Source organism: Schistocerca americana, chromosome 7 (genome assembly GCF_021461395.2).
Source record: "Schistocerca americana isolate TAMUIC-IGC-003095 chromosome 7, iqSchAmer2.1, whole genome shotgun sequence".
NCBI lineage: Eukaryota > Metazoa > Arthropoda > Insecta > Orthoptera > Acrididae > Schistocerca > Schistocerca americana.
This window is the reverse complement of record NC_060125.1, coordinates 607,445,270-607,460,730: the sequence shown is the minus strand read 5'-3', so window position 1 is coordinate 607,460,730 and position 15,461 is coordinate 607,445,270. Positions and strand designations below refer to the sequence as shown.

The 15,461-nt window shown below is 43.9% G+C and overlaps 1 protein-coding gene across 2 annotated transcripts in view; it reads left to right on the top strand.

The window, feature by feature from the left end:
- Positions 1–15,461, top strand: part of LOC124622286 (serine/threonine-protein phosphatase 6 regulatory ankyrin repeat subunit A-like) — a 121,749-nt gene that overhangs the window by 75,448 nt on the left and 30,840 nt on the right. For both annotated transcript variants that reach the window (XM_047147954.1, XM_047147955.1), the window contains exons 2-3: positions 8,378–8,662; positions 10,551–10,832. In XM_047147954.1, the coding sequence (XP_047003910.1) occupies positions 8,388–8,662; positions 10,551–10,832 (557 nt within the window). In that variant the 5' untranslated portion in view covers positions 8,378–8,387. The remainder of the gene's footprint in view (positions 1–8,377; positions 8,663–10,550; positions 10,833–15,461) is intronic.

Below are 15,461 nucleotides of genomic sequence, written 5' to 3'. Positions count from 1 at the left end.
CCGGATCTGTCAAGTCGTGTACCAGGTTGCGTAATGGTACCTTGTTACTAGAAACTGAGAGCACCTTTCAGGCACAAAAACTGCTTCGAGCCACCTGTACACGTTCCCTGTCTGGGTGGAGGCACACCGAACTTTGAATTCGTCTCGTGGTGTGGTATATACTAGATCACTCGACGGATTGACTGACGAGGAGATTCAGTCTTTCCTCGCTGAGCAGGGCGTGACGGCTGTCCATAGGGTCATGAAAAAGGTCAACAATGACTTTGTAACGACCCGGACACTTTTCCTGACTTTTGATAGTGTTCAGCTGCCATCGCGCAACAAAGCGGGCTAAGAGGTTATTTCTGTTCGCCCCTATGTCCCGACAACTACGCGCTGCTACCAGTGTCAGCATTTTAATCACACTCGCCAGTCTTGTTCCAATGCGGCTAAATGTGTCACTTGGGGCAGGGATGCCCATGAGGGTGACTGTCCACCTCCGTCTCCTCGTTGTGTGAACTGTCAGGGTGACCATGCCGCATCCTCCCGCGACTGTCCCGTCTATAAGGAAGAACGCTGTATCCAAGAAATTCGGGTCAAAGAGAAAGTGTCCACCTCGGCTGCTCGCAAGCTATTGGCTAGTAGGAAGCCCACGCTGCTCCCAGCATTTCTTCTCCTGCGCCACCCAGCGGTTGCCGGCCCAGGCCGTCATCCGTTTCGCCTGGCTGCACCGCTGGTAGCCGAACATTTGGCCGTTCACTGGCGGAGGAAGCTCCCCCTCCCAGCCATCTACCAAGATGGCCGATGAACCTATAGAACCAATGGATGACGACTGTCCGCCTACTGATAGCGGCGGCAGTGCTCGCTCAAAGCCAGGCCCTCAGCGGCCTTCGAGGTGACCCCTTCTTTCATCTTCCTTTTCTTCTTAAATTGGCACTTATTCACTGGAATATTCACAGCATTCACTCCAACCGAGAGGACTTGAAGTTGCTGCTCCGCTTGCACCGTCCGCTCATTGTAGCCCTCCAGGAAACGAAGCTACGCCCATGCGATCAAATTGCCTTGGCACATTACACCTCTGTGCGTTTTGACCTACCCCCTGTGGTAGGTATTCCGGCTCATGGAGGGGTTATGTTGCTGGTCCGGGATGATATTTACTACGATCCCATCACATTGCACACTGACCTGCAGGCAGTTGCCATCTGAATTACTCTCCCCACTTTTACATTTTCCATTTGTACCGTTTACACTCCATCGTCAATGCCGTTACCAGGGCAGACATGATGCAAATTATTGCTCAGCTACCTGCACCATTTTTGTTAACTGGAGACTTCAATGCCCACCATCCCCTTTGGGGCTCTCCAGCATCCTGCCCGAGGGGCTCCATGTTAGCAGACCTTTTCAACCAGCTCAATCTTGTCTCCCTCAATACTGGCGCCCCTACTTTTCTTTCAGACATATCTCACACCTATTACCATTTAGACCTCTCTATATGTACTACCTAACTTGCACGCCGGTTTGAGTGGTATGCACTTTTTGATACATATTCGAGCGACCTCTTCCCGTGTATTATCCATCTCCTGCATCATACCCCCTCTCCGTGCTCATCTAGTTGGAACATCTCCAAAGCAGACTGGGGGCTCTTCTCTTCCAGGGCGACCTTTCAGGATAAAACCTTCACAAGCTGCGATAGTCAGGTCGCACACCTCACGGACGTCATTCTCACTGCTGCTGAATATTCCATCCCTCACCCTACTTCTTCTCCACGTCGCGTACCGGTCCCCTGGCGGACCGCAGCATGTAGAGACGCTTTACATGCTCGTTGACGTGCTTTACGCACCTTTAAACGCCATCCTACAGTGGCGAATTGTATCAATTATAAACGATTACGTGCACAGTGTCATCGTATTATTAAAGAAAGCCAGCTGGGCTGCTTTCACAATCACCTTCAACAGTTTTACTCCTTCTTCTGTTATCTGGGGTAGCCTGCGCCAGCTATCTGGCACTAAGGCCCACTCACCAGTATCTCGCTTGACAGTCGTGAATGACGTCCTTGTAGCCCCTGAGGATGTCTCCAATGCCTTCGGCCACTTTTTCGCAGAGGTTTCGAGCTCCGCTCATTACCACCCTGCCTTCCTCCACCGAAAACAGGCAGAGGAGGCTAGGCCACCTAACTTCCGCTCCTCGAATCGTGAAAGTTATAATGCCCCATTCACCATGCGGGAACTTGAAAACGCACTTGCCTGGTCACGGTCCTCCGCTCCAGGGCCTGATTCTATTCATATTCAGATGCTGAAGAACCTTTCTCCTGCAGGTAAAGGTTTCCTTCTTCGTACTTATAATCGCATCTGGATTGAGGGACATGTTCCCGCATGCTGGCGCGAGTCTATTGTTGTACCGATTCCTAAGCCGGGGAAGAACAAGCACTTGCCTTACAGTTATCGACCCATCTCACTTACCAGCTGTGTCTGTAAGGTGATGGAGCAAATGGTTAACTTCCGTTTGGTTCGGCTGCTCGAGTCTTGACGCCTACTTACCAATGTACAATGTGGATTTCATAGGCGCCATTCTGCTGTTGACCATCTGGTTACCTTGTCGACCTTCATTATGAATAACTTCTTGCGGAAGCGCCCGACCGCGGCTGTGTTCTTTGATTTGGAGAAGGCTCACGAACCTGTTGGAGGGCGGGCATTCTCCGCACCATGCATACATGGGGCCTTCGCGGTCACCTCCCTCTTTTTATTCGTTCCTTTTTAATGGATCGACAGTTCAGGGTACGTGAGGGTTCTGTCCTGTCAGACACCTTTTGCCAGGAGAATGGGGTGCCACAGGGCTCAGTTTTGAGCATCGCTCTCTTCGCCATAGCGATCAATCCAATAATGGTTTGCCTCCCAGCTGATGTATCAGGCTCCCTTTTCGTGGACGATTTTACCATCTATTGCAGCGCACAGCGTACATGTTTCCTGGAGCGCTGTCTTCAGCGTTCTCTTGACCGTCTTTACTCCTGGAGTGTCGCCAATGGCTTCCGTTTTTCTGCCGAGAACACAGTCTGTATTAACTTCTGGCGCTACAAAGAGTTTCTCCCACCGTCCTTACGACTCGATCCCGTTGTTCTCCCATTCGTGGAGACAACAAAATTTTTAGGTCTTACATTTGACAGGAAACTTAGCTGGTCTCCACATGTGTCATATTTGGCTGCCCGTTGTACCTGTTCTCTAAATGTCCTCCGTGTTCTCAGTGGTATGTTGTGGGGAGCGGATCGAACCGTCCTACTTCGCCTATATCGGTCGATCGTCCGCTCCAGGCTGGATTATGGGAGCTTCGTATACTCCTCTGCACGGCCATCCATCTTACACCGCCTCAGCTCCATACATCGGGGTTTATGTCTTGCGATTGGAGCGTTTTATACTAGTCCCGTCGAGAGTCTTCATGCTGAAGCTGGTGAATTGCCACTCACCTACCGGCACAATATACTGCTTTGTCGGTATGCCTGTCGGCTACTGTCAATGCCCGACCACCCGTCTTATCGTTCCTTTTTTGACGACTCTCTCGACCGTCAATACAGGTTGTATGTCTCTGCCCTGCTACACCCTGGAGTTCGCTTTCGTCGCCTCCTTCAACACCTTGATTTTTCACTCCCTGCAACCTTTCGAGTGGGCGAGAGCCACACGCCACCTTGGCTCCAGGCTCAGGTTCGTGTTCACCTTGACCTCAGCTTGCTCCCAAAGGAGGTTACCTCCAGTTCGGTATACCATTCCTGTTTTGTCGAACTTCGTTCGAAGTTCATTAATACACTCCTGGAAATTGAAATAAGAACACCGTGAATTCATTGTCCCAGGAAGGGTCAACTTTATTGACACATTCCTGGGGTCAGATACATCACATGATCACACTGACAGAACCACAGTGACATAGACACAGGCAACAGAGCATGCACAATGTCGGCACTAGTACAGTGTATATCCACCTTTCGCAGCAATGCAGGCTGCTATTCTCCCATGGAGACGATCGTAGAGATGCTGGATGTAGTCCTGTGGAACGGCTTGCCATGCCATTTCCACCTGGCGCCTCAGTTGGACCAGCGTTCGTGCTGGACGTGCAGACCGCGTGAGACGACGCTTCATCCAGTCCCAAACATGCTCAATGGGGGACAGATCCGGAGATCTTGCTGGCCAGGGTAGTTGACTTACACCTTCTAGAGCACGTTGGGTGGCACGGGATACATGCGGACGTGCATTGTCCTGTTGGAACAGCAAGTTCCCTTGCCGGTCTAGGAATGGTAGAATGATGGGTTCGATGACGGTTTGGATGTACCGTGCACTATTCAGTGTCCCCTCGACGATCACCAGTGGTGTACGGCCAGTGTAGGAGATCGCTCCCCACACCATGATGCCGGGTGTTGGCCCTGTGTGCCTTGGTCGTATGCAGTCCTGATTGTGGCGCTCACCTGCACGGCGCCAAACACGCATACGACCATCATTGGCACCAAGGCAGAAGCGACTCTCATCGCTGAAGACGACACGTCTCCATTCGTCCCTCCATTCACGCCTGTCGCGACACCACTGGAGGCGGGCTGCACGATGTTGGGGCGTGAGCGGAAGACGGCCTAACGGTGTGTGGGACCGTAGCCCAGCTTCATGGAGACGGTTGCGAATGGTCCTCGCCGATACCCCAGGAGCAACAGTGTCCCTAATTTGCTGGGAAGTGGCGGTGCGGTCCCCTACGGCACTGCGTAGGATCCTACGGTCTTGGCGTGCATCCGTGCGTCGCTGCGGTCCGGTCCCAGGTCGACGGGCACGTGCACCTTCCGCCGACCACTGGCGACAACATCGATGTACTGTGGGGACCTCACACCCGACGTGTTGAGCAATTCGGCGGTACGTCCACCCGGCCTCCCGCATGCCCACTATACGCCCTCGCTCAGAGTCCGTCAACTGCACATACGGTTCACGTCCACGCTGTCGCGGCATGCTACCAGTGTTAAAGACTGCGATGGAGCTCCGTATGCCACGGCAAACTGGCTGACACTGACGGCGGCGGTGCACAAATGCTGCGCAGCTAGCGCCATTCGACGGCCAACACCGCGGTTCCTGGTGTGTCCGCTGTGCCATGCGTGTGATCATTGCTTGTACAGCCCTCTCGCAGTGTCCGGAGCAAGTATGGTGGGTCTGACACACCGGTGTCAATGTGTTCTTTTTTCCATTTCCAGGAGTGTATGATGGCTCTGAGACCAATGACGGGGTTGGGTGTTCTTTTATTGTCGGGGCACAAAGTTTCAAATACCGGCTCCATGGCCATTGTTTGGTCTTCACAGCTGAGCTCTTTGCCCTCTACCAGGCTGTTCTTTACATCTGCTGCCACTGACTTTCTGCTTATGTCATCTGCTCTGATTCCCTGAGCGCACTCCAGAACCTCAGTGATCCGTATCCGGTTCACCCTTTCGTGCACCGAATCCAACACTCTCTTCAGCAGCTGGTGGACGACGGTTCTCCGGTTAGCTTTATGTAGGTTCCTGGCCATGTCGGTATCCCTGGGAACGAAGCTGCAGATGCCGCGGCCAAGACTGCGGTCCTCCAGCCTTGACGGCTTCTTGTTGTATCCCTTCATCAGATTGTAGCAGGGTCATTAGTCGGCGTATTTTATCGCTGTGGCATGCAGATTGAGCTGCACTTACGGACAACAAGCTTCGGGCCTTGAAACCTCTTCCCGCGGCTTGGACGTCCTCCTCATGCCCTTCTCAGCGGGAGGAGGTCGTTTTGGCCCAGTTACGAATTGGACACTGCCGGTTCAGCCATTGCAATCTGCTGACGGCTGCGCCGGCGCCGTTCCGCCCATGTGGGCAATTGCTGACGGTCCGCCACATTTTAACGTCCTGTCCGGATTTTAACACACTGCGTCTTGATCTTGGCCTGCCATGTACTCTAGATGCGATTTTAGCGGATGACCCACGAGCAGCTGCTCGCGTTCTTCGTTTTATCAACTTGACAAACCTCTCTAAGGACATTTGATTAAGCTGTTTTTTTTTTTTTTTTTTAATCCTATGCCTGTCAGTCTGTCTTTTATCGTGTTTTCCCTTTTAGTTGCTGTTTTAAACTTGTGCCTCGCGGTGCATTCCTAACATAGTCTGGACGCTAATGACCATTGAAGTTGTGCGCCCTAAAACCACAAAAAAAAAAATCACCATGTGAGCAAGATGCCAGGTTGACGTGAACCTTCTCAGTGAAGACTGTGACTCAGGTATAGAGCTGTGATGTCATGTCACTTGTCGAGTAGTTTGCACAATGAATTTACCGGGTCAGGAATGAGGCGTGAGAGTTCAGCTAATTGTGGCAGAGAGGCAGCAGTCATCATTCTCGAATGCAAGGGCATTGTGATGAAGGAGCCTGCGATGGGTCTGTCGGAGGGAGGTTGTAACAGCGTGACTGATGAAAGCTCTGGAGAGAGCCCGTGGTGTCGCAGAAAGTCTGTGCCTAACACAGGTTCATCGATGTCTGTCACGTTAAATTTGCAATCGAAACAAAATGCTAATTGAAATTTAAGTTTAAGATGAGTAGAGCCATAAACCGTGACTGAGAAGTTGTTAGCTGGTCGCAGAGTCACGGCGAAAGGTGTCGGTGGCATACTACACGATGACGGGCTATGACACTAGTACCTGCACTGGTATTGACCAGAATGGCTACGAGATGATGCATCTCATTCATCCTGTGGCACAAGTCTGGGTCCCACAAGTGAGGCGGGCAGCACATGGATAGATAAGATGAGAAATGTGAAGGTCGTCTGTAGAATTGGCAAAGAAAGGAACATATGGAAAACACTCACAAGGGACAGGATGTTGGTGCACGTGATAACACATGAACAAATAACTCCCATGGCACTAGAGGGAAGTCTACATGGTAGAAACTGTACAGGAAGACAAAGATTGGAATACAGCCACAAAATAATTGAGTGCAAGTGCTACTCAGGGAAAGTCACTACAGGCTGCATTAAACCAGTCAGAAGTCTAATTACTCAGAGAGAAAGAATATAAAGGTTATTGAAGAGGCTTCTGTAGATGTCTTGTTTTGATGTCTACGTAAGATTCTCACTGCACACCTCTGTCGAATAAATACTTTTTTAGCCTCAGCAGCACTGCAACAGACGATTATGCCATTGGGTAGTACTCGGCAAATGTATGCAAAATGTACTAGCACTGCTGTCTGTAGATCTAAAAAATGAGAGACAGACTTCTACATGCAAAGCAAGCAGAGTTAAGATGTTTGATTACCTTACTGACATACCAGTTCCACTTCAGTTTATAATTGATCTATATGCCTGTAAATTAAGACTTGTAGCTTCATGCTGTGTGTGTCCACTGATTTGTCTGCTACTAAAATCAGTTTTATTTCTTTGGAATTGCATTGACTGACTTTTTCTAATATTAAGGGTTAAGGTATTTGCTGTGAATCAGTTGCAAGCCCATTTTGCTATTCTTCTGATTATTTTGTATTGATGCATTTTGGATATTTACCATTATACATACCAACAGACGTAAGTTTCTGAACAGCCTCCCCATTCCCATGGTAAATAATTTATGTAGGTCAAGAAGAGAAGCAGGCCAAACACCAAATCTTGTGAGATACTATGATACTATGTTCAATACTTCCTGGCAGACCAAAACTCTTTGCTTGACTGGGACTTGAACCTTGTACCTATGCCTTTTGTGCGCAAGTGCTCTACTGACTGAGCTGTCCAGCATGACATGCCCTCACAGCTTTACTTCCACCAGTACCTTGTCTTCTAACAGACGGTAGACCACTTACCCATGAAAGCTGAAGGTTCCAGGTTAAAGCCATGGTTCAGAAAATGGTTTTGATATGACAAAGTTTAAAATCAGCACACACTTCACTGTAGAGTGAAAATTCATTCTGGATCCTACATTTAATGCTTTCCCACTCTGAATTTTATTAGTTATTAGTTTGGTATCATTTGTTACTGAGGACCTTTGTTCTCTAGTGTTAAGATATTTAATGTATGGTGAGGAAATGCCCTTAATGCCATAAAAGTGCACATTTGTTATAAGAATTTTAAGAACTACGCAATCAAAGATATTATTGTTAATTTCCTACATCACTTCTCTAATTTTGCTGCAATGCTCAAACATTAAAAAAAGCTCTTATTTGTCCTTGTGTTGCTAAATTATTGTCACAGGTTGTGAAACATTTATTTTAAGTTGATTTGTTTCCCTAATATGGGGTTGAAAATTGTCACATTGACCTAAATTTTTAACAAATTAGTTCCACTTTCTAAAACTGTCCCTGCTAGTGATACTATGAAAACTGGCTTTGAACTTATTACCGTTAAAAGAAAAGAACTTAACAGATGCTTTCTAGTGTAACTGTTGTCTTTCTTTTGTTTGCAGATGGAAAGTAATGGATCACCAAATTCCCCAACAAAGTGAAGTGGATGCACAGAAAGCATTGTTAGATGCACTACTGGGAAATGATTTCCAGACATTCTGTAACTTGCTTGAAAGAGGTCAGGTTAATCCTCTGTATCGCTATGGCTTCCCTCACTTCTCTACTTGTCTAGAAATAGCATCTCGCCATCCTGAAATTCCAGCAACATTTACAAGTAAACTACTGGAATGTGGTGTGAAGCCAAATGTCAATGTAGTTGTACCTGAACCAATACACTACGCTGCCAGGTGAGTCTCTCTCTCTCTCTCTCTCTCTCTCTCTCTCTCTCTCTCTCTCTCTCTCTCTCTCTCTCATGAACACCATTTAGATGAACTTCTTTAAATTACTGCTGCCATAAACTTGGCACAACTTGTGTGGCACAAAGGATTGTCCCATATAGCAAAAGGTCGCTATTATGAACCACAAAGTTTGGAAACAACTAACTGATTGTAAAAAGATATGAGTCACTGTGGTTGTCAAGATAACCGTAGACTGGTATCTGTGAATGCAATCTGTTTTAGAATTGTGAAATATAAGTTATTCGTGGGAATTATGATCTTATGGAGACTGAAAATTTTCTCTGTATGATTCAACACAGTCCACAGATAGACATTTTGTGAAACTCTTGCTTGTTCTGTATATTAGTGTAATCAAGAAGGCAGTAGGTCATCATACCCAGACTGACACTGTGTTCTTTTATTTCTGTTCAAAGCATTGACTTCATTTCCTCACTGCTGCCAGGTGAATAAAATACGATCACACAGAATATTGGTCCAGCTTTGTGATTTGTTTAAGGGCTTCATAGCAAATAGAACTCAACACACACTTTTGAATTGGTCTAAATTGTCAGATGTTATTTTAAAGTTACTTTGAGCATGACCCATCTGAGAGTGTTTGGATGCTGTTACTGTTCGCAATGTATCGAGATGAACTGGTGGACAACATTAAAAACTCAGTGGGACTATTCACAATCGATGGTGTAGCAAACTGGAAACTGGCAACATGATAAAACTATTGCAAAATTCAAAAAGACCAGCCAAGAACCAACGCTGAGTGCAGGGCCTGCAGCTGACTCTCGTTGTAGATAAATGTAATGTATTGCAGAAAGATACTTTATTATTTGATTACACGACTGGTGATCAATGACCGAGGACAGTAACAACTGCAAAATGCTTAGGAGTATGCTTCTGCGGCAACCAAAAACGGAACAATCGCGTGGAACTAGTTGTAGAAAAAATAAGTGCAGGACTGAGGTTCACTGGAAGAATCTAAAGGAGAGAGTTCAAACGTGAAGTAAAAATGTAAACTCTGTCCACAGGCCTTGGCAGGCCCATCTGGACTGAACAACTACCACATCATCTGCTGCCACAGGCATCATTGGATGTGTGGTATGGAGGGGATTGGTCGTGTCAGCACATGGCTTAGTGCATCACATTTTGCAACAGTTTTTTTCTCCTCGCTCCTCCTCTCCCATAGACATGTTTCTTCTTATAGATTAACCTTTTTCTTAATATTCAACTTTTTATGCTTAATATGGTTTCAAAGAAAGGAAAAGAGCCTATAACAATTTCTTCATTGAGGATGATTGACTTAATGATAAATTACCTTAGCAGTTAAAAATACATAAAGAAATTCCACTCACTAAATGGCAGGAAAGCTGTAGTTACACAAATAATTATTTGGAATGGCAGGTGTTTTTATCTGATGAAAGAGGCAAGTGAAGGAATTGAGACTAGTTGGAAATTAGGTAGGAAAGTCACCCAGGATTTCTGTGTTGGAAAAACACAGGTTAAAAAAAATTGAGCACCTCAATAATGAGGAGAGAGATTGTTATTGTTGGAAATGCTGATTAGAAAACAAAATATAAACTAATTAATAAATAATGGAAAAATAAGCTGAAATACAAAATTTTTTGGTTTGTAATTTAACTCCATGTTGGCCTTACAAAGCTACTTTCTCTTAATTCATATTTTAATAGTTCTCCTCATTGTGCTCATTATTTTTATCTATACAGAAATATGTGTGTAGTATTAATGGACATTCACTTTATTTCCACACAAAATAAGTACCAAACATCAAACTTGACCACCAATGGAAATGTGAAGAATTATTTGGTTTTTAATTCTGTTACAACAGGTGTGGTAATGCAGCAGTCCTCGGAGTTTTACTATCACATGCAGCAACGCGGGTGAATGCGGTGGACAGTTCGGGTCAGAGTGCCCTTCATTACATTGTGCTGGCCTTCAGAGATGACTGCCTTCCAGAAGCAGCTTCAGAGTTTGAGTCTTGCATTGAAAAGCTCATAGAATGCCAGAGATTTGATATAAATATTCTTGATAATACAGGGCTTTCAGCAATTCATCTGGCTGCCAATAAAAAAAGATATAGAGCTGCTACTGCTATTATTGAGAAATCAAGGTAATGAAAAAGGAACATCATATAAACATAGCTGTAGCTCTCACTGTGCTTTTGTAAGAGAGCTTTATTTGGTGTTATGGCATTGTATGTATTTCATCTAGTCTTTGAGAGTAGAAATTAAATCATTGTTACCAGGTTACCAATATCAGTCAGCACCACCAAGTATTTTACTGGATCACTGGTCATTTTGTACAGCTCATTGAAAGTTAACACTGAAAGCATATAGTGAAAATAGATATAAACAGTTTCTGGATAACCTGTAAAACTGTTTTCATCCATCCATCCATTCATCCATTTATTCATTCATACTCTCACTCAGCTTGTTACATAGATTTCATTGAGAAAGGAAAAATTCCTGTGTGGGAAAAGCCAGATGCAAATAGCATTGTTAGCTGCCACTAGCTGATGATGCTCCACACTTTTCATGGGGCACCCCCATCCCCCTTCCACTTCCCTCATACACTTTCATATGTGTCAGTATTAGTAACTAATTATGATATGACACTCACTGTGTACAACTCTAACTCTCGGCTGCCCTGACATCCAAGAGGTGGCTTGTGTCTTCGGCACACCAGTGTAGAAGTTATCACAGATCCAGCCAACTAGGTAAAAAAAATAATAAAAAATAAGAAAAAATTTTAAAAAATTGTATAGTTCCCACTTTTATTCATGCAGCCTACATAAGCAGACTTACAAATTTTCCTTTATGCAAGTCCATGTGTGCCAGATTGGTCAGATTCAAAAATCTACATCCTAATGTGTTACAACACTGTTCCTGTCCTTTTTACTTAATCTTCCATTCATTTTGTCACCACTTGCGTCTATCATAATACACTGTATTTTCTCAAACATTTTTGAGTACAAAAAAAGACACCTCGTATGGTACTATAGTATCAATTGTAACCTTAATTTGTGCTTTTCAGAAACTTTTGGTCACAGTATCCTCATTGTAAATCAGTTGTTCCTTAATTTCATTATATATTTTATGTGAAAAAAGTCATATTTTTTAGAATTTTGTGACTCTTCCAAATGTAATAGTTAGGTGAATTTTTGTAAGTTGATATTCATGCGTAACCAGCTTCATAGTAAATAGGCATTTGTTTGCAGTTACTGTCAATAACTAAAATATCAGGTCCCATAAACAGCAGTGTATTCTGTCTGCAATTATCATAAATTAGGCTACCGATATTTTTATAATTGTTAGTGAGCATAACCTGGAAAGAAACAGTTGGTGCAAAGTTTTCCTGTTTTTGTAATAGATATCTCAGTTTGGCTGTTAATTACTTCAGTTCTAAAAGGCTTTGGATACCTGCAGCATATCATTCCCATAAATTAAAAGATAATCAGCAGGCTTGGTCCAAAGTTATTTGTTTACTATTCAGTAAAATATTGGAACAGGCATAGTGCAGCCCCATTGTGTATGCTGTCCTGAGGCATGGGATGAGTTATGTAGTTGCTATTCATAAGCATCTGCATCTACATCTACATCTACACATCACCATGAGGTGGATGGCAGAGGGTATGTCCCATTGTACCAGTTATTAGGGTTTCTTTCTGCTCCATTTGCATATGGAGTGTGGGAAGAAAGATTGTCTGAATGCCTCTGTGCATGTAAAAATTATTCTAATTTTATCCTCACGATCCCGGTGTGAGTAATACATGAGAGTTGTAGTATATTCCTAGATGTAGTATATCCCTAGAGTAATTTAAAACCAGTTCTTGAAACTTTGTTAATAGACTTTCTTGGGATAGTTTACATCTGTCTCAAAGTCTTCCAGTTCAGTTTCTTCAGTATCTATGTGACCATTTGTGCCGCTCTTTCCTGTACATGTTCAATACCCCCTGTGGGTCCCGCACACTTGACCAATATTCTGTGATGGATTGCATGAGTGATTTGTAAGCAAGTTCTTCCAATAAACCAAAGTCTACCACCTGTTTCACCCATGACTGAACCTATGCGATCATTCCATTTCATATCCCTACAAAGTTTTACACCCAGGTATTTGTATGAGTTGGCCAATTCCAGTGATGACTCATTGATATAGTCAGAGGGTACTATATTTTTTTGTTTTGTGAAGCACAAAATTTTACTTCTGAACGTTTAAAGCAAGTTGCCAATCTCTGTATCATGTAAAATTTTTTATCCAGCTCTGACTGAATATTTATGCAGCTTCTCTCAGACAGTACTTCATTACAGATAACTGCATCATCTGCAAAAAGCCAACATGAAGAGCAAGGGTCGCAACACACTTCCCTGGGGCACACCCAGAGCTACTTCTACATCTGACAATGACTTTCCATCCAAGATGACATGTTGTGTCCTCCCTACTAAAAAGTTCAGTCTAGTCACAAATTTCATTTGATACCCCATATAATCATACTATTAACAGTAAGTGTAGGTGTGGCACAGTCGAATGCTTTTCAGAATTCAATAAACACTGTATCTACCTGGTTGTCTCAACCAAAAGCTTTCGGTATGTTATGTGAGAAAAGTGAGAGTTAGGTTTCATATGATCGATGTTTTCAGAATTGATGCTGACTGACATTGAGGTAGTCATTCTGTTCAAGATATCTCATTAGGTCTGAGCACAAAATATGTTCTAAGATTCTACAACAAATCGATGTCAGGGATATTGGACAGTAGTTTTGTGGATCACTTTTACTACCCTTCTTCTAGACAGATTTGACTTGTGCCTTTTTCCAAGAATTGGGCACAGTTTTTTGTTCGAGGAATCTATGATAGATTATAGTTTTGAGGGGGGGGGGGGGGGGGGGGGAGGGGGGGCTGCTAACTCAGCAACAAATTCATTATAGAATCTGATAGGGATTCCAATGAGGCCTGAAGCTTTGTTCAATGTTGATAATTTCAGCTGTTTCTCAACACCACTAGCACTAATACTTATTTCATTCATCATCTCAGTGGTACAAGGATAAAATTGGGGCAATTCTCCTGGGTTTTCCTTTGTAAAGGAACATTTGAAACTGGAGTTAAGCATTTCAGCTTTTGCTTTGCTACCCTCATTTTCAGTTCCTGTCTCATTCACTAGGGACTGGACACTAACTTTGGTGACGCTAACAGCCTTTAGGTACGACCAGAATTTCTTTGGGTTTTATGAAATGTCATTTGAAAATATTCTGATAAGGTAGTCACTGAAGGCATCACACATGTCTCTCTTGATAACCAAATGCGTTTCATCCAGCATCCCTCTTACACTTCGTTTTACACCTCTTATGCAGTAATCTCTGTTTCTTTAGAGCAGCTGGAAATCATCTTGATGACTGTCAAGTGATTGAATGCTTCTGCAAACTGATGTGTTGGGAGAGCTACCAAGAGTTGTGTTCTATCCTCAACTATGGACTCTGTCTCTTCTGCAGAAAATACTGGAGCTATTATACCACTTATGCGCTTGACTGTGAGTGGCATGTCAGCGGCGGGTGTAGGCATCTTTTACAGGTCAGACAGGGACCAGAGAGGGCTCAGAATGTTAGACAGCCCCCTAGCCGATAAATGCTACCTTCTAAGGAGACTGAAACTGAGCCTGTGAGACACACTTCATTTGTTGGGAAATGTGCCAAGCCCTGTGTCTGGGGGTGGCAAACACAAATGAGCAAAAGTCTAGTAATCCTCAGCAGTTCAAATGCACAGCAAATAATGGTGCCACCTCAGGCAAATGGTAGCAAGGGAGGAATACCACGTACAATCAGTATTTATGCCTGGGGACCTCATTAAGCCTGCTGAAAAGACTATCCTGGCAGCCACTGAGTGGACAGGGTGCAACCAAATGCAGATGTTGGCTCCCATTGTGACAAACAATGCCTCTCATTTGGGCTCAGAGATCGTACTTGAATCATTCCAGTTGTGATGAAGCAAGCTGGGATATTTTTGCTTCCCCTCTTGTTTTGCCAACTGCCTACTTAATTTTTTTTCATTTTTGAACTAATTACCATTAACATACTTGGGTATAATCTGCATTGACATAAAAGAGAGAGGGTGGCCCTCAGTTTTAAAGAATATAGCACCAGATCTAATTTTGTGCTTAGTTTTATGTATGTAACTGATTTTCTAATTTATTTTGACTATTCCTGGTTAGTATCTTTTGTTATAGGCTGAAATCAGTAATTGTTTTGTAACTTAAATTTTATTGTTGACGTATAAACAAATATAAATTATGTAATAATTGTAAACATTTGGAATACAAAATGCTAGTATTCTTAAAGTAACTATTTTGCTTTAGTCGAAAACATGTTAGCAACACCAGCCCTTAATTAATTTCAAAGTAATTAACAGTTTTGTCTAAAGTATTGTTTGTGTAACTATGCTTGTTAATTTCACAATTTAAACAAATAATTTGGCCTAACTCATGTAGAAGAAGAAACTGTTAAAAAGACGGAATTTTTTGATGTATTCAGTTAATTTAATGGGTTAAGTTTTAATGGTAATGTCTGTAAATTTAGCTTCAAACAGTGTGTGGTTTCAGCACTTATTATTGTGAGGGTATATAAGGGCACAGTTTTTGGTCATGAGACAGTCAGTCCACGGCCAAGTTTCAGACGAGGAACCTGTGTTGGTTATGAGAACATCAATGCATCAACTTAACAGTGTAATAGGTGTTAAACGATTAGGCCGTG